The following is an 18,423-nucleotide window of genomic DNA, read 5'->3' as shown; positions in this document are numbered from 1 at the left end:
TTTGCCAAGGTTCAGAACTGTGTGCTGCTGTGTTAATAACAGTTCCCACCAGGTTTAATGTAGGTCTGTTGGTTACAGAGGACTTAGAGATTAAGTATCCAAAATAAAATTAAAATTACCTATAATTTCACTACCTAGAGCAGGGCCGGGGAAAAGATAAAAGGATTTCTTATTTCTGGTGTTTACACTTACTTCTGGGTAAACTACCAGTCACCTGAACTTCATCCCTCCCAGCTGGCATATCCCTTCTCTCCAGGGCATACCTTCGAGTCCTTCAATAACAACGAACGTTTACTGAGCTCCAGATGAACCCACCTGATTCTCAGGATAGCTCTGTGAGACATCGGATTTACAGACAGAGAAACTGAGGCTCAGAGAGGGCAAGGAACTTCCCCAGAGTTGCACAGCCAGGAAGGGGCAGAGCTGAGATTTGAATCCATCGATGCCAGACTTAAGTCTCCTCTTCTCCAGAGAACACGTGCACCATCCTGTCTCCTTCCCCTCATAGGAGCTGGATCCCGGACCATTCCGCAGCTCAGATGCTCATTCGTTCATTCTTTCTCACATTCATGCACTCATTCATTCATGCACTCATTAAGTCACTTGATCTTTCTGAACTTACGTTCGGTGCCAAGTGTAGGCCGATGCTGTCCCCCACACCGCCTGCCCAGATCTCAGGCCTCCACCCCAAGAACCTCAACTCATTTATTATTACAAAAGACTGGGTTTATCACATTGTACTATGAACAGTTCCCGTCCAGCCCCCAAGGCTCAGAGAGGCAGCCTGGGTTGGGGACCCAATGACCCTCTCTTGACACCCCATCCGCCCTCCATGGAAGTCCTGGCAGGTGGGGGAGCCTAGACCAGGCCTTGGGGCGGTATAGTGTTTATAGCACCAGGCATATATATAAAAATATATCTATATATATAAACATAGGCCGTGGCTTCCCTTGGTAGGGGTGCTCCCAGGGTGAGGACAGGTAGCTGCATCAGTGAGTGGCCGGTCAGCCCGAGCACCCAGGGGGGCTGTGGCCTTGGGCCAGTCCTGCCAGCCCTGGAGCTCTAGGCCACCTGGATCTGTAGGTCCTCGTCCTCGTCCAGGTCGCTGGCTCCATCCCCGGCCTCCTCAGGGCCAAAGCGAGCGCTGCGGATCTTTCCAAAGAGGGGGGCGTTCTGCTGCTGCCTTCGGAGCCTGGGGGGTGACAGCGGGGTCAGGGTGTGGGATTCATCCCACCTCCACTGCCAGGCACCAGGTTGGGCCTTTTACAAACATTACCTCATTACACCCTCCTCCCAGAGGTCCCTGAAAAGACAGGAGGTGCTATTATCACCTCCATTTTACAGACAAAGAAACCGAGGCAGGTGAGTAATTTGCTCAGAGTAATTTGCGAGCGGGGGTGGGGGTGGGGGTGGGCTGGGGGCTGGGAGAGGTGAGCGGCTGCCCAAGGTCACGCTGCTGGGAGTCCAACCCCAGCCCGGCTCTAAAGACCACAGGGGGGCCTGGAGGGGGGTGGTGTCTCAGCCCCCTACATCCCCAGTGTCTACGAGAAAGCGCCCCACCCCAGTTCCTCTCACATTAAAGTTCCAAAGCCAACATGTACCAGGCGAACCTGGGCCCTGGGAAGAGCTGCAGAGGCGGCGATACCCATCCCCCCGCAGAGTGGCTGCCTGGCGGCATCTTACAGGAAACATGAATTATTAACACGGCGGGAGGGGCGCAGCCAGGGGCCTCCATTACGGCGCTGTGATTTAGTGCGCCGTCCCCGGAACATTAAAGCACGAAAAGTTGGAAAAGAAAATGAAGCAGCGGTCCTGGGCGGCCGCGCCCTCCCCATGGAAGCACTTGAGAGGCTGGGCAGCGCCTGCCTGTCCATTTTGGGAGTTTATGGCTCCCGGAGAATGCGGCCAAGGCGGCGGGAGAGCCCTGGGGCCAGGCGGCCTTTTACGGGGTGCGTGCTGGGGCGGGGGAGTGGGCAGCGCTGGCCAGACACAGCCAGAGGGACCTGGACTCATGCCTGGGCCCCGGCCCAACACTTGAGAGGTCACATCCCAAGCAGAAGGGGGAACTGAGGCTTGGTTGGCCACGTCACCCGGCTGTTAGGCCTGGCTCCACAGGCTGTACCCTTCCCAGAAACTCCGCACACAGCAGCACATAGTAGGCGCTTAGTACATAAGGGCTCAGATGGCAGATGGCCAAGGGTGGGGGTGTGGCTGTGGAAGGGCCGACCCTCTTGGGCCTTAGTTTCCTCATCTGCCGACCCCCTAGAAAAAAGATCTCCCCCTTCCCGTCTTACAGGGGCTCGATTCTTGCAGCACAGTATCTGACCCACGATGAGCGCCCCCACCCAGGAGCCACAGTAACAGCAGCAGCTGGCAGTTGTCCAGCTTTCATGATGCGCCAGGCACTTTTACAAACACACACCAGCTCCTTTCATTCTAACAACCAAGAGGTAAGAGCTGCCATCGTCCCCATTTTACAGATGCGGAAACTGACACAGAGAGGGTCAGTCAGTGCCCCAGGATCACACAGCGAGGAGGGACAGGGCCAGGATGCCCACCACCCAGGCAGCCTGGCTGCAGAGCCCAGGCTCCCTCTAGTCCATGAAATAAGAGGAGGGGAGTAAGGGCCTGCCCGGGGCCCAGCCCAGGAAGAGTGGGTCAGGGTTGTGGTTATGAGGCGCCCCAGGTAGGGGGCTTGTGAAGTGGGGAGGGCTTGGACCTGGTGCTCTCTGATATCTTATGGCTCTAAGGGGTGTCAGAGAGAGGGTGCTGGGATAGGGGAGTTGGGGGAGAAAGGCAGAATGTGCCGGCGGGTTCCCCAGACCCTGTGGTCTGTCTGAGGACTCGGGCCCATCATCAGGCTGGGGGTCCTCCAGGTCCTCTCATCCCAGCTGGCCTGGGGTCCACCCAGCCCAGGACCCTGAGGGCTGCTTGTTTGTCTTGTCAGTGGCTTCTCAGGCCCATGGGCCCTACCTATTACCCCACCTTGGCCCTGACCTGTTTGGCCACCCTTCCTGCTCTCTGGCTACAGGAGACAATTCCAGGGTCCCAGCTGGTCTCACTTCCTGCTCTCACTCCCCTTCCCTGGTTTCCTGGCCCGGCCCTTCCTGCCTGGAGGGGACAGGATTTTGGCCCCAGGGAGCCCGGCCCTCTTCCTTCTCCCCCTTCTCCTCTAGCTGAGCTCGGACCCTGCCCCGGAGGGGAGGAGGGGGGCGGGTTTCCTTTAGCTGGAAGTCTTTCTGCCCTGCTTCTGTGCCCTGGCCAGGAATCCTCTCCCTGATGGAGCCCCATCCCCCCAGGGGTGCACGTGGGGACCCACCTGGACTGCACGTGCTCTAGCTGCACCTGCAGGTTCTCGCTCTGCTCCGTCTGCTCGTCCAGCGACCGCTGCAGCTTCCGTGCCTGGTTGTGGGCCTCGTCCAGCTGGGGGGCGAGCAGGGCCAACAGCATGGGGTCACCTTGGCTGGGCCAGCCTGGCCTGCCTCCTGCCATTCACCCGTGGGGATGTTCTTCCTGGAGAGCAGGCCCTGTCCTCTGAGGCCTAGACCAAGGCCCACCTCCTCCAGGGAAGCATCCCTTGTGCTCCTCTCCACCCCTGTTGCCCCTCCCTCCTAAGCCCTCCCCTCCTCCCATACTCCACGCTACTGGCCCACCCATCAACCCACCTACCCATCTACCCTCATCCATCTGTCCATGTGACCATTCACCCATGGAACTATCCATCTGCCCATGAAGATACCACTTACCCACTCACCATTCATTAATCTACTTAGCCACCCCTTCACCTTGCCTGTCCACGTGTCCTTCCATTCTCCCAGACACACCTATCTCTCCATCTCTCCATCCTACTGTCCTTCTTTCCCTGTCCATTCATTCTTCCTCCCACGGATCCAGTCAGTGGTCTATCCATCTTTCCACTGTCATCCATCTTTGCATATACTCACCCATCATCCATCGATCCACCCAATCACCCAGCAGACATCTGTTGCCACATCTCATCCATCCATCCTTCCTCCCGCCTTCTCCCTCTCCCATTCATCTGTCCACCTGGTCCCTCATCCATCTGTTCATCCATTCCTGGAGTGATCCTTCTGTCTTTCCATTTAACCACCTACAGTCTACCCACTCATCCACCAATTAATCTATTCAACCTCTCATCAACCTCATCTGTCCATTTTTCTTCCCACCCTCCTACCCACACACCAATCTACCATCCATGCATCCATCCCCCACCCACCCTCTCTACCCTGTGCACATCCTGAGAGTCAGGCTCATGCCGCGCGCCGGGGACTCAGCATGGAGTGACACTCCTACCGTAGCTGGCTGTCTGGAGGCCGCCCTCTGGGCCCCAGCGGTGCTCACCTCGTCCTCAGCCTGGGCCAGCTCCTTCTTGAGCTCCTCCACCCGCAGCCGCAGCTTCTTCACCTCCGCCTCGTGCTGCTCCACCCGCCGGTTGGCATGTGCCAATTCTGCCACCTTCTCCTGGAACTGTTTCTTCAGCTTGCCATGCACGTGCTTCAGGTCTGCCAGCTCCTGCAGGGAGCAGAGGTGAGGGGAGGGCTCAGTGTCCGAGGGCACCGTGTCAGGCAGGTCTAGGGGTGCTGGTGTCCCCTCTCCCCAGAATCTCTCCACCTGGTGTCTGAAATACCAGCACTAGAGGTTTGGCTGGGTAGCTGGAGGCTAGAGGTGCCATCCAGTGAGGTGAGAAGGTCTGGGTGGGTGACTCAGTGGCTCCATGTTGCACGTGTAACTTTGAGGTGCCCAATGGGAATGACATGGGAAGTCCAGCAGGCTATTGGAGCTGAGTCAGGTTTTTGGGGAGGGATGAGGTCTGGAGTCTTCGGTGCAAACATTTGTTGCATAAATAGAAGGGCTGTTGAGAGGATTGGACAAAAAGGGCTGTTGACATGATGGACAAAAAGCACTGGCGTAGGGCCTACAGTAGGTGCTCAATAAATGCAGGTCTGCAGTGATCACTGAGCCTGACCCAGAGTGGGTGCCCAGGAGGAGCAGCTTCTGTCCTTAGTTGTCACTTCAGGGGTCCCCGGGTCCCTGTGGGCCGACACTGGACACACAGTAGGGTCTCTGCCCTGGCTGGATGGGGAGGCAGGGCCACCCCGGTCCTGGCCACGCCACCCACTGCCCCACCTTGTTCTTCTCGAAGAGTGCAGCCTGGCTGGCCCGCAGGTCGCAGTCCAGTGCGCTGGCTGTCTGGCGCCGCCGGCGGGCCAGGGCCTCCTCCAGGTCCCCGACCTGCGCCCGCAGCTTCTTGTTCTCCCGCTCCAGGCCCAGCTTCTCGGTCTCCAGCCGCTCGCGGCGACCCCACTCGGCTGCATTCTCTGCCTGCAGCCGCTCCATCTGGAACAGGGCAGGACAGGGTGAGGGTCCCTGGGGAAGGGGCACGGAAGGGCCGGAGCTGGCCTCCCCCCACCCCCCACTCCTCCTGGAGTCATTTCTGGCTCCAGGAAGCAGGTCCAGATGCAGTGGCTATAATTAACCTGGGCTATTTCACGTGTGCAGGATGTGAGGGCACTTCTGGTCTCTGTGTGGGAGAGGAACTGCCCCCTGCAGATTAGGGTACCCCCTGGGGTGTGCCTGGACCCCTTAGAGCACAGGCCTCTTTCAAGGGCCCCTGGACCCCCAGCCCTCCCAGGTCCTGGGCAGAGGCCCCACCTCGCCCCTCAGCTCAGCCATCTTCCTGTCCATGCTGGACCTCGCCCCCAGCTCGTCCTCCAGGTCTTCGGACATGCGGCCCAGCTCGTCCTGGTGAGCCTCCTTCAGGATGCTGAGCTGCGGGAAACAGCCCAGCCTGGTTACGTGACCAGCACCCAGAACCAGCTCTGAGAGTGGGCACTGGTGAGAAGTGCCCAGCAAAGAGGTGGTACCCAAATGGGCCACCGGGTGTGCAGAACGGACCTTGAATCTGACCACTTGTAGGAAATGACATCTCTCATTTCCTACCTCATTACCATCTAGCCCCCCAGTCTCCCCTCCTAGCCCCTCATCAACCCATTTTCCACAATAGTCGCCTAGCGCAGTGGTTGGCAAACCGCGGCTCGCGAGCCACATGCGGCTCTCTGGCCCCTTGAGTGTGGCTCTTCCACAAAATACCGACTTCTGCGCATGGGCCACGAAGTTTCAATCGCACTGTATGTGCGCGCCCGCACGTGGTATTTTGTGGAAGAGCCACACTCAAGGGGCCAAAGAGCCGCATGTGGCTCGCGAGCCGCGGTTTGGCGCCCACGGGCCTAGAGTGAGCTTTTAAGAAGATAAATACAATCATGTCCCCATCCCGGGTTCCTTAGGGTAAGGACTGACCCCTCCCTACGGTCTCACAAAGCCCTCCCACCTCTTTCCTTTAGTTCATTGTGTGGCCTCCTTTCTAAGCCTCAAATACACCCTGTCCACCCCAGGGCCTTTGCACATGTGGCTCCCTCTGCCTCATACACTTTTTCTGAGGTATTTTGCCGCACGGACTCTTCTCATTCTCAGGCTTTGGCCTAAATGCCCCCTGCTCAGGGAGGCCTCTGTCCTCCCCACCTGCAGGGGGTGCCTCCTCCACTTGCCACCCTCCCTGCCCCACCAGAATGGGAGCTTGGGAGGACAGAGAGTTGTCTGTCCACCTCTGTACCCCTGTATGGCCTTGGCGTGGGGGAGCCCTCCATGGACACTGGCTGAACACAGTCTGCGTGTGGGGGCAGGGTTGGCCGCATCAGAAAACCCTGGGGCGCTTTGACATCGTGCAGAGTCGCTATTGACAGCAGTAAAAGCCAACAAAATACCGCGCCGTGCCTGTGAGGACAGGGATGGCCTTGCATACATATGGTGAGGGAAAGAAGTCAGATGCAAAAGCGAATCTTTGTAAGTAATCTGTGAGACTGCCCGTTTGTGTTTTATTCACTTTCCGCAAGTGATCACACTTCACAATTTGGGAAAATTAAGAAGACAGATTCCTAAACCCAAGTCCCAAAGATGATGATCCAGGAGGATGAGGGTGGGTCTGGGAATCTATTTTAGAAGCTTCCCTAAGGCCAGGGTCCCTTCCCGGGCAGATGCAGGCCCTGAGGTCTGTGGTCCTCCCGCCTTCGGAAACGCAGCCGATCCAGCCAGCTTTCTCGGGGTGGCTGTGCCCCCTGGTGGCCGTGGGGGCCTGCACAGGAGGTGGGAAGGGCTGCCTGCTCTGAGTCCGCCGTCCTGTGCTGGTGAAGCTGAGTCCCCTTTCTGCTGGCTGGAGCCTCAGTTTCCTCACTTATGAAATGGGGACAGCCGCCTGACAGCCACGAGGCTTCAGTGAGACCTCACACACAGTAGGCACCCACTGAATGCACCATCGGACGCCGCCCCTTCGTCCTGGTCTACCAAGCTCTCCTTGCAACCTCACCTCTCACTGGCTCATTTTCTGGACAACGTTAGGCTTGTTCTGGCCTCAGGACCTTTGCATTTGCTGTGCCTTCTGCTAGGAACTTTGCTCTCGTATCTTCTCAGGGTGGCTTCTTCTAATCCTCTTAGGTCTTGCCTCAAACGTCACCTTCTTAGGCCTTTCCTGACCCACCACCTCATCCTTATACTGCTTTGACTACTTCATAGCTCATTAATGTATCTGCCTGGTTCCTGCCAGTCCTCCCCTGATCCTCTTCCTCAAGACAGGGACATTGCCCACCTCGGCACTCAGAACAGTGCGTGGCCGGTGCTTGACAATCAATGAATTCCCTTCTTTTATGCACTCCCACTGCTGAAATTCAACAGCACAATGCTGCTTCCTCCAGGAAGCCCTCCCTGGTCTCCAAGACTCACTTGCTTGAGCATCTCCTGCTTGGTCTTGCTCAGCTCCTCATACTTTATCTTCCACTGGCTGAGTTCCCCCTCCAGCTTCTCAATGTTTCTGCTCAGTGCCAGTTTATCCCTGGGGAGGGGAGAGAGAGAGGCAGACATGAGGATGAGCCCACCGGCGCCCTCTGCTCAGAGTCCTCCTATGCACTCTGCACCTGCAGAACCCATGGCCAAAGTCCTTGCCTTGGCATTCAAGATCCTGGCATCCCACACTGAGGCAGGCACCTCGTTTTGGATTTCTCCTGGAACTATACCCCTCCCACGAGTGCATGGTGTGAGGAGGTGGCCAGGCCTCCATGGCCCTGGCCACCCCTGGCAGATGCCTCCCTCTCCCTGGGCCCCAGGATCATTTGCCAAATAGGATCCCGGCTTCTGTTTCAAGTACTGTGGTTCCCGGCAAGGCTTGGCTTGAAAACGTGGTTCTGCAGTTAGAAAAGCTGGAAAACACTGTCCAATGGCCCTCAGATCTAGGGGTCCCCTCTTGTCATCATCACTGGGTGGGATTCCCAAGTTCTCCCATGACCCTGTGCAGGAATGAGGCGCCATGGTAACAAGCACTGTGCCTGGCTCCAGCACATAGTTAGTGCTCAACCAACAGCTGCACTTACCGTTACTCAGCACACTGCGCTTCCCCATCCCACACCACGCCCGGCTCCCTTTCTGAGGGTCTAATATTTCGCGACTCGAACACAGTGTTCTGAGAGGAGACAATGCCACCCTCTAAGAGGCATGTTAGAAACCCACGGGGATGTTTTTCATTGTCACGATGACAGGGTCATTTAGTGGGCAGGGACCAGGGGTACCTGATACCTGGCAGTGCCCAGGACATCCTGCCCATCCAGGAATTACGCTGCATCTGGTAATGTGTACATGACATCCTGGAGGTAAAAAGGATCTCGAACCTCACTCTGATTTGCATATTACATATTATTTCAATTAATCTATATATATAAAAGCCTAAACGACCGTGATGACCTGCTGGTAGCTATGACGCATACTGACCACCAGGGGGCAGACGCTCAATGCAGGAGCTGCCCCCTGGTGGTCAGTGCACTCCCACAGCCAACCTTCCGCGACCCCTCCCCGCCAGCCTGCTGGCTCCAGTCGCCCCAGTTGGGACTGGGCGAGACAGCCCCAATTGCCCGGATAGCTGGCCAGGCTGAGGGACCCCACCTGTGCACGAATTTGTGCACCAGGCCTCTAGTAATAATAATAATAAAATAGAAAACTAGCATGGGGTCCTTGGGCAGAGCACACTGTTCTAATGCTGCAGGATTCAAGCCCAAATAGAACCACTCCCCTTCGGCGAGTCTCACGCTCTGTGACACTGATGTTCATGCTGTGGTGCTGGGGGTGCCGGCCCACCCCCCTGGCACCTGCCTGCCCACCCGCTGGCACCTGCCGGCCCACCCCCTGGCACCTGCCTGCCCCAGCACTCACTCTCGTTCCTTGAGCAGCACCTTCTGGGACTCATCCAGCCGCAGTCGTAGGGCAGTCAACTTGGAGGCCTCCTCCTCCATGGCAGCTGTGTCCTCCCAGGGCAGCCGGCTGCGCTCCTGGCGGCCTGAGCTGCCCCGTGGGCCCCCGGTCCCCGCACTGCGTGTCTCCCAGCAGCCCTCGGGCTCCTCTGGTCTGCTCTTCAGCAGGTTCTCCACCAGCTCCAGCTCCTGCGGGGACCAAGGAGGAACAGTGGCAGCTGAGTCCTCTTGGCCTCTCCCAGGCCCTGGGTCTGGAATCAGCCTGGTGGGTAAGCTTGGGCAAGTCACACAGCCCTTCTGGGCCCCACATCCCTGTTTTGTAGCCTGCCCCTGCATCCTAGAAAGGGGGGGACACAGCCTCCTCTGGGCCTCCCCTTTCTCCTGGAACTGCACAAGAGTCGGCCACTAGGGTTCCCTGCATCCTGGAAGATTTCCCAGGAGAGGTAGTGAGCTCCCTGTCACTGTAAGCATGCAAACATATGTTGGGACATTGGTGTGGATCAGTGTAGAAGCAGGGGATTCCTACAACGAACAGGAACTAAATTCTTTCTAAAGGAATTCTGGCTTTAAGGTCCCATTTTTCAGGTGCAAACACGAAGGCACTGCAAGACAGGTGACATGGTAGAGATGCACAGTAAGGCGGCCCTGTGAGCAGAACTGGCTCCCAGACAGGAAGCGGTGAGGCATTATTAACCCAATGCCAATCCCCTCTCCCCTCTGTCCCCCTGTCCTTCCCTGTCCACCCCCAAGGCCTGCCTTGGCCACAAACCCCAGATACCCTGTTCCAGCCTGCCTTCCCCAAGGCCCCTCCAGACGAGGGGGCCACTCCCTTCCCTGTCTGGCTCTCCGTGTCACTACTGGACTGGGACAGTGGCTCCGAGGACTCCCCAAGGACTGAGATTCTCCTCCTGTATCTCGGAGTCTGGGGGGTGGGTGGGCCTCAGGTGCCACCTGGTCCAAAGCCCTATGTCACAAACAGGGAAACAGGGAGGGAAGGGACTTGTTCTGGTCTCAGAGCAAAGCGGCTGGGCTGGCAAACAAACTCAGGCTGCAACCCAGGGCTCTCCCCGCCGCACCTGCCACCTCCTGGGCTGTGACTGACAACCAGGACAAGGACAGGACAGGAGGAGACCTGAGGCTGGCTGGCAGGGGCTGTCATGGGCTGCCCCACAGCAGAGCAATGACTGCCGCCCCCAAACACCAGGCAAGCCCGGGGAAGAGGTAGCAGGGCCCACTCCAGCCTACAGGGGTGAAGGGAGCTGGGCAGGGGAGGGAGGGGACTTGGCAGGGGAGGAAAGGGGTAACCAGAATCTTAGCTAGAGTCTGGGATGGAGCTAGAAGCAACCCCAGCCTGGACTCTGTCCCTAGATGGCCGCTGGTGACAGGCTTGCTGGCTCAGGGGGACGCTGCCCTCCACACCCACCATCAACGCTCCAGCCATACTGATTATTACCATGGACTCTGGAGTTCACCTGGGTTCAATTCCCCAGCAACTTGCCTCCAGCTGGGAGACATTGGGACTTAACCTCTCCGCCTCGGTGTGGTCCTCCATAAAGCAAACACCTCCGGGGGTTGCTGTGAGAATGAACTAGATCAGTGATGGTGAACCTATGACACGCGAACTCATTTTTTTGGTTGATTTTTCTTTGTTAAATGGCATTTAAATATATAAAATAAATATCAAAAATATAAGTCTTTGTTTTACTATGGTTGCAAATATCAAAAAAATTTCTATATGTGACACGGCACCAAAGTTAGGGTTTTTCAAAATGCTGACACGGGAGCTCAAAAGGTTCGCCATCACTGAACTAGATGATGCACACAGAGCTGAGCCTCCGGGTAGGTGCCCATTGACTGACAGGAGCTGTTGCTGCCAGTTCCCCGATGCACCAGGTGCGCCACTGCCACACCTGGAGGGACTACCTGTCTTCACTTTTCACAGCCAATTCCTCTGCATCCTTTTAGTGACTTAGTCTCAGTTTAAACGGGACCGCTTTCGGGAGAGCCTGATCCGGGACTCTTCCATGTTCCTAGTGCCTCCCAGCCCCCCCACCCCTCGGCTTTAATTGGTGCTTGTGTTTACCTCTCCCCCCAAATTCAAGTTGAACGAATGAATGGGCTCAGCTCTGCTACTGATGGATGCCTTCCAGGCAAGTACTTAGTTAGATCCTACTCTGGCTCAAATGGGCTGATTCCCTGGTGCTGCTGACCACTCAGGTGTGGGAGTGGAGGGACCACCAGAACCCAGGACTCTGCCCCAGGGGTCTCGGGAACGGAGGTGACTGGAGACCCCCCCGCCCCCCAGGGTCAACCCACAGGAGTGAAACCTCTTAGGGCACCAGGCCCTCACCATTCCTGGCTCTGGGCCGGGCAGCCTCCACTTCTGCCCACATCAGCCAGCCCCTCCCACTTTCGGACCCAAAGGGCTTGAGCCCCGCCCGGCAGCTCCGCCTCCTCCACACACCTGGCTGCTCTGGGGCCTCTCGGACCCCACGTCTCGCACCGGCTCGTGCTCCCGCTCGGGCTCCGTCTCGGGTCCGTCGGGCGTCGGGTCGGCGGCTCCGCGGGCGCCCCGCAGCCGCGCCAGCTCCCGGCCCCGCGCCTCGCACTCGCCCTGCGCCTCCTGGCGCTCGCGGCGGGCGCCCGCCAGCTCCTTGGTGAGCGCGTCCAGGCGCTGGCGCAGCTGGCGCACTTCCTCGCGCGCGCGGTTGCGCTCGGCGCGCACCTTGCTCCACTTCTCCCGCCAGTTGGCCGTGCAGTCCGACCACCAGCGCATGGTCTTCTCCATCTGCGCCGCCCGCGCGCGCGCCTCCTCCAGCTCCCGCAGGCGCAGCTCCTCCCGGCTCTCCCAGTCCCCGTCGGCGAGCAGCGCGGGCGCCGGCGGCAGCGCCAGCGCGGGGGACGGGCCCGGGGAGGGCGTGCCGCTGGGCGGCGTGGGCGGCAGCGAGTCCACCGGCCCCATGCGCTCGGGTGACGGGCTGCCGAGGATGGTCAGAAGGCTGCCTTTGGACAGCTGCGGGGACTCGGCCAGCCGGGGGCTCGGCCCGTGGCTCATGGTGCAAGCGGGCTGGTGGGCCCCGGACTTGAACTTGGGCTGGACTCAGGGGCAGCGAGGGGGACGTCCGGCAGCTGCGATACCACTGTGCATGATGACACCGCTACCCCCTGCTCTCCTGGCCACCGGGTGGGGGGTGCCTCCTGGGACCTGTGGGAGGGTGCACCGTTAGTAGACTGTGGCACCGCCTGTCCTCATCCATAACAGCAGCCATGGGGAGGGCATAACCGGCAGAGAGAACAGCGCGGCAAAGGCAGGGGGAGAGGAAATGGTGGAAGAACCCTGTGAGGCTGGAATGGTGAGCAAGGGCCTGCAGCCGCTTTCTCACTGGTCTCCAGACTCCCTGCTTTAGTCCCTTCAACCTGCTGTAGTGGCAGCTGATCTGCAGTATTGATCTGCTGTCCCTGACCTTCAGGTCCCCTCTGACACACTGAGCAACTACTACTCCCCCATCGCCATCCCGAACACAGCATGCTTCCATGCTGGCCCTCCTGCCTCTTCCTACATTGGGCCAACTCTTCTCATCCTTAAAACTTATCTGAGATATCACCTCAGGTCAGGTGATCGACCCCTGACCCCTGCCTGCTCCCCATTCTCACCCCAGCCTGTGAGTTTGCTGAGGCCAGAAGCTGGTACCTGGCCAATGTTTTAGTCTTAGCACATGATGACAATGACATTTGTGGAGGGCCCACTTACAGGCCAGGTACCATGCCTTATGCGAATTATCTCATTTATTTATCTCAACAGACTCGAGAGAAGTGACTGACATTTACTGAAGAGGAGAGGAAGGCTCCACAAGGTTAAGACCCAGAGCTGACAGATATGGTATCTGGGAGTCCAAATGCAATCTCTGGGGAGGTGTCGGGCTCTGCAGTTCATAGGCCACATCCCCTTTAAAATAAATCAGACACATGGCCCTCCCTGTCCATAACCTGCCACATTCTCCCTCCAGGTGGCCTCCTTCTGACCACCTCCGGCAGGAGACATCGTGACCTTCCTTCCCCGCTCAGCTAGCCTGTCCCTCACCCCACCCCTAAGGCCCACCCTGATCTCTATCCCTTCCTTTTCAGAGCGACCAATCGGAGCACTTCTCAACCCTGGCTGGTCCCCACACTGCCTGCCAACCCTGCGTCCCCTCTTCCAGTCTCCAACCCCCTCACTCTTGGCAGGTGATTGAATGTCAGTGAAAAGGTAAGCCACCAGATTGGCATTCCCTCCCTGCCCGCCCCAAGCCCCCAGGTCCTCTCTTCTCTGTCCCTAACAGGATAGTTGCTTTAAATGCAGTCTCCGGGCCCCACCCCTAGAGAGTCAAGTTCAGTAGATAGGAGGCTGGGAATTGTATTTTAATAGTCCAAGTTTAGGACATTTGGGTATTTGTGATGCCTTGTCACCGCCCATGATCCATACACACAAATGTATACGTCTCAACCCCAGTAATATCTGCACAAAGTCATGCACCCAGACACAACCATGCAGGTGAGGTTCCATTTCCCAGAATGCCACTGACTCCCCAAAGGACCCCTGGCAGGCTGAGTGCCCTCTCTGTGACTCAGTCTCTCCTCCTGTGCAATGAGGTAGCTGGCTGTGACCCCATGAGTGTTCACAGACAGCTGTGCACACCCAGGCACATTGGCAGGTACCGTCCATCCCCCATCCCATACACCCAGACACAGATACAAAGACACACAGGCAGGCACGTGCACACTCAGAGATGGACCCGATGCACGCACAGCTCTACGGATGCACAGAGAGATGCTCACCTGTAGAGAGTCCCGGACACGCGTGAAGGCATACACATGCCAACACACGGATGGATACACACAGAGACAGGCAAAGACACTCACTGTTAAGTGGATGCACACACTCACACACACACACAAACATGCATACGGACACTCACTCTCCTCTCCCCATTTTCCTGGCCAGACTCCACGTGGAGAAGCTCTTGGAAAAGAAAAACAATGTGAGAGCCTGCGGGGGAGGGGAAGGCGGCAGGAAATCCAAGTGCCAGCCAGGCAGCCTGGGCTGTGCTAGAAATGGGGGATGGAGGCGGGTAGGGGGTCCTGGGGCCCAGGCCCTCTCTGCTGGGCCCTTCCTGTAGCCCCTAAACTGAGAGGGTAACAGGGAGGAGGCCACTGCCACACCCTCTCTGCCTCTGGGCGGGGCCAGGCCTGGCACGGGCTCGGCAGGGAGGGGGTGGCCTGCTCCTTCCAGGAATCCCAAGCCTGTCGCAAAAGGGGCAGGGCGGCGCCACCCAGGCCCCTAATGGCTTCCAGGCGCCCACGCTAAAGGCAGGGGTGAGCTTCAGGCTCAGCTCCTGTGCCCCTTTTTGGCAACCTGGTCTGGCCCTTCCTGGAGGCTGGGGGAGGAGGAAGGACAGCAGCGGGGACAGAGGGGATCTGAACAGCCAGCCCTCCTGCTCTTCTTCCAGTGGCCCCCGGAGGGTGCATATGCCCACGTGTGGGAAGGAGTGGGGGCCCGGGTCCCAAGGTTGGTTTTCTGGAGAAACCCATCCCCTAGCCCACCAGGAACCCTGCACACCCACAAATTCAACCGGACCCTGCGAAGCAACGCACCCCTCTCCTCACCCCCCACCACCCCTCTCACATAACACAGCCTTGGGGACAAAAGCCCACAGAGTCCCTGGTAACGCGCACACTCACACACAACACAGGTCCAGCTTGGCTACGGAGACAGGCGGCCCTGCCCGCTGCCCTTACCCTCCAGGCTCAGTGTCTCCTTCCCATCGCTGTGCCTTTATGGGTGCAGGGTGGCTTCCTGAGCCCCCCAGGAAGCAGGTCCAGGAGGTTCCAGCCACTGCAGACCACAGGGACACTTCCTCACTCCACCTTCCCCTCTCCTGCCTCCCACCAGCCAGGTGGCTCTATTCCTGCTCTAACCCTCAGACTCTGAACGCCCCCGCCCCCAAATCCTTCAAGCTCAATCCCCTCACCCTCAGGAAATGCCTTGACCTTCCCAGCCCCACCGCCTGCCCAGGGAGCACAGCCCTACAACCCTCCACCGCCAGAGCTGGCCAGCTGCCCCTTGCAGCTCAGGCCTCCGCCCACCCAGGCGGGACTCTTGTGCCACCCAGAGCTTCTAGGACAGGCCCGGCATTGAGGACTGGCTTCAATTTGGCTGGGAGGGTGGAGAGCAGAGGCTGAACTGTAACCTGCGTACCCTTAGCTGGGCAACAGGGCTGAGTGGGACCCAGAGCTCCCCAACCCCAGCCCTCAGCCATCCTCACTGCTCCAGACAGCTGCTGGCCACACTCTAGAACGGAAGCAAGAATGCTTTCACATGATACTTGCTTCAGGCTAGGCCCTCATCAGGTTTGTCTACAGGAAGTGATCAGTGGTTCCTGCTGCCTGTGGACTGGTCTGGAACATCTCTCCCTTGTTTCTCCACCAGCAAACTCCTACACATCCTTCAAGACCCACCTTCAGTTTCCACTCCTCTGGGACGGCTTCCCTGACCTCGTAACAGATTATGTTAATGATCCCAAAGCACTGGCGCCTCCCTGTTTTTCAGCAATGGCCACATTGTGAAGTCCACAAGGGCACCTTGGTCTTGCGGGCTGTCAGCACAGGGCCCTGCCAACAGCAGATGCTGCATTAATGCTTCCCGGGCTATGGACGAAAGATGGACAGGTAGGAGTCCCCTTGCGACCAGGGGGAGTTGAGTCATTCTAAGGATCAGGAGTCACTTTGTGGCAGGCTCCGAGACAGGTGGGTGCCTGAGCCTGTCTGTGGCCAAGGTCAGGGTCAGAGGTCATCTTATGGCCAAGTCAGTGGTCAAGCCTCTTACCTGAAGAAGCCGAATAGGCCCATAGAGGGACAACATTGTGTTTTGTCCTAAGCATGTTTAGATGACTCTCAATATCCAATGAGGGGAGTGAGCCATGCTGAAGCCTGGATGGGGGCCAGCTGGGGGGACTAGGGGTGTGCCTGGTGGCCCAACTCCTCCCTCCAGCTCAGAAACCCCCTATGTCCCCCCAGAACCTTTCAGGTGGCGCTATGGGGCTGGCCCAGGGCCACAGGCCTGGCTGTGGGCAGGGAGCAGAGCCCAGCAGGAAACCGCAGAGGACAGCCTGATTGGATAAGTGCAGGGTCCCAGGCTGGTCAGCCACAAATTGTGGGCACCTGTCTCTCTGACCTGCTGCCTGGGCTCCAGCCACTGGACCTCCAGGAGAGGATGGAGGGAGGCAAGCGGAACCTGAGCCCTGGCATGGGCACCCTTGGACTGTCTCAGATACCCCCATCTCAGACGGAGGAGCCACAAAGATAGGCCGGGTCACTAACTATAACATTTCTTTACAAATGGCCCCTCTGAGTCCGAGGGGAGCAGCTACTCCCCACATCTACAGAGGACCAGCAGCAAAGTAGTGTGTGTGTGTGTGGGGGGGGGGGGGGCGGGGGGCGTTGGGGCACCTCTACAATGGGGTCCTCATGCATCTGGCCAAGCGGTCAACCATAGCTGGTATGGAAGAGGGTGGGAGCCCTCGGTGGGAGTCTCAGCAGCTCCTCGATCTATTCATGTTTGCAGAGAAGACATCCCTCGAGTCCCACTCTGCCACCGCTATGCTGTGTGACATCTGCAAGTCCCTATCCTCTCTGGGCCGGGCTTCTTACCCGAACGATGGGGCAGGGCGCTAACCAGATTCCTAGAAGTTCTGTCCAACAAGTGGGCAGACCTTGTGCCAACTTGAACCAATCCAACGCCACAGCCCTGAACAACCCTCACTCAAGACAGAAGCCGAAGCCCAGAAGGGGAGCTGGCTGGTCGGACATCCCCGTGGGCACATCAGAGCGGCGGGCAACCGGGGCCCCCTCCTTTTTCCTGGCCCTTAGCCGTCGCCCCACCTGCCCCGGCTCCCTACGGAAACCCGCTTTCCGCCTTTCCCCGGCCTGAATGCCCACTTCCTCGCCCCGTCCAGGACCAGGGCAGGGCCGCCCCGCACCCCCTAGCGGCGGGCGGAGGGGGCTCCCGGCCGCGCGGCGCTGTCCCGCCCACCACACCGCGAGGTCCCCATTGGCAGCCGGGCGAGGGGACCCGGGCTCCGATTGGCCCGCGCCGCCCGTCCATCCCGCACTCGCCCTGGTGACTACGTTGTGTCCCCCGGGAGAGTTCCAAGTTCTGCCCCGCCCGCAGCCCCCTCCCGTCCGGCCGGGCATCCGTGGGCGGCCCTGCACCCCCACCCCCCGACCCGCAGCCCCTCCGCACCGGAGGCCCAGGGGCCGGACGCGGGGGAACCCGGGGAGGCGGCTAGGAAGTTCTGCTCAGCGTTTGCTGCGGGCGCAGGAGCCCCCCGCTGCGCCCCTCTCTCCAGCACGCCCCCAACTTAACCCCTTGCCTCCCGCGGAAGATCGCGGCCTGGAGGGGGTTCCCGGGACGCGGGGACTTTCCGCCCCTGGCACTGCCGCTCCCCGCTCACCTCGGCCAGGGACCCGCGGGCTCCGGACGTCCGACCCGCCGCTGCAGGGCGGAGCGGGCGCGGGGCTGGCTGCGGCCGTCGCCGGGAGGGCCGCGGAGTCTCCTCCTCCCTCGGGGGGAGGGGGGGTGAGGGGAGGGAGAGGAGACGGCGGGGGCGGTGGGGCGCCCGGGTAGCTGCAGCCGGGCCGTGACCCTGGCCCGCTGAGATGCTGGGGTGGGGGCGCCCGCCCAACTTGGGGGCGAGGGGCGCGCGCCTGGGCGGCGGGGTCTGCTACAGAGCGGGCGGGACCCCGACGGAGGCCCCACCCCCGCATGGGGCCGAGGGTGGGGGGCGGGAGGCAGGGGCCGGAGACCCCGCGGGGCTGGGCTCCGCTTTCCCGCCTCAGGATCCCGAGCGCCAACGAAGGACTAGGCACCCCCTTTCTTCTCCTCCTCCCCCCCCCCCCCCGCCCGCAGCAGTGGGCACTGCGGGTCCCGGGCTCAGCACGTGGAGCCCCAGGATGACGTTCACTTTTGTTAACTGCTTTCTGCTCCCGAGCGGACGTGGAGCGGCGAGGCTCTGCCCGGCTAGGGCCCAGACGCCTTGAGAGTTTGGGGGTTGGGGGTTGGGGTGGGGGGGGTGTCTGC

At 59.5% G+C, this 18,423-nt stretch overlaps 1 protein-coding gene across 3 annotated transcripts; it reads right to left on the bottom strand.

Annotated features, from left to right (window-relative positions):
- Positions 1 to 691: 691 nt before the first annotated feature.
- On the bottom strand, positions 692 to 17,881 carry CCDC102A (coiled-coil domain containing 102A). Of its 3 annotated transcripts, none has more exons than XM_036346945.1 (9): positions 17,798 to 17,881; positions 11,773 to 12,513; positions 9,271 to 9,497; positions 7,795 to 7,903; positions 5,674 to 5,790; positions 5,149 to 5,358; positions 4,363 to 4,533; positions 3,320 to 3,423; positions 692 to 1,192 (listed from the first exon to the last, which is right to left on the bottom strand). In XM_036346945.1, exons 2-9 carry the CDS (start codon positions 12,361 to 12,363, stop codon positions 1,063 to 1,065), a joined length of 1,659 nt encoding a protein of 552 aa, XP_036202838.1. In that variant the 5' UTR covers positions 12,364 to 12,513; positions 17,798 to 17,881; the 3' UTR covers positions 692 to 1,062. The 3 variants fall into 3 exon arrangements, with proteins under 3 accessions (XP_036202838.1, XP_036202839.1, XP_036202840.1); XM_036346946.1 differs by lacking the exon at positions 17,798 to 17,881 and adding an exon at positions 15,084 to 15,165; XM_036346947.1 differs by lacking the exon at positions 5,674 to 5,790.
- Between the last annotated feature and the right edge of the window lie 542 nt (positions 17,882 to 18,423).

Source organism: Myotis myotis, unplaced genomic scaffold (assembly GCF_014108235.1).
Source record: "Myotis myotis isolate mMyoMyo1 unplaced genomic scaffold, mMyoMyo1.p scaffold_m19_p_19, whole genome shotgun sequence".
In the NCBI taxonomy this organism is placed as follows: Eukaryota; Metazoa; Chordata; class Mammalia; order Chiroptera; family Vespertilionidae; genus Myotis; species Myotis myotis.
This window is presented reverse-complemented; position numbering and strand designations above follow the sequence as displayed.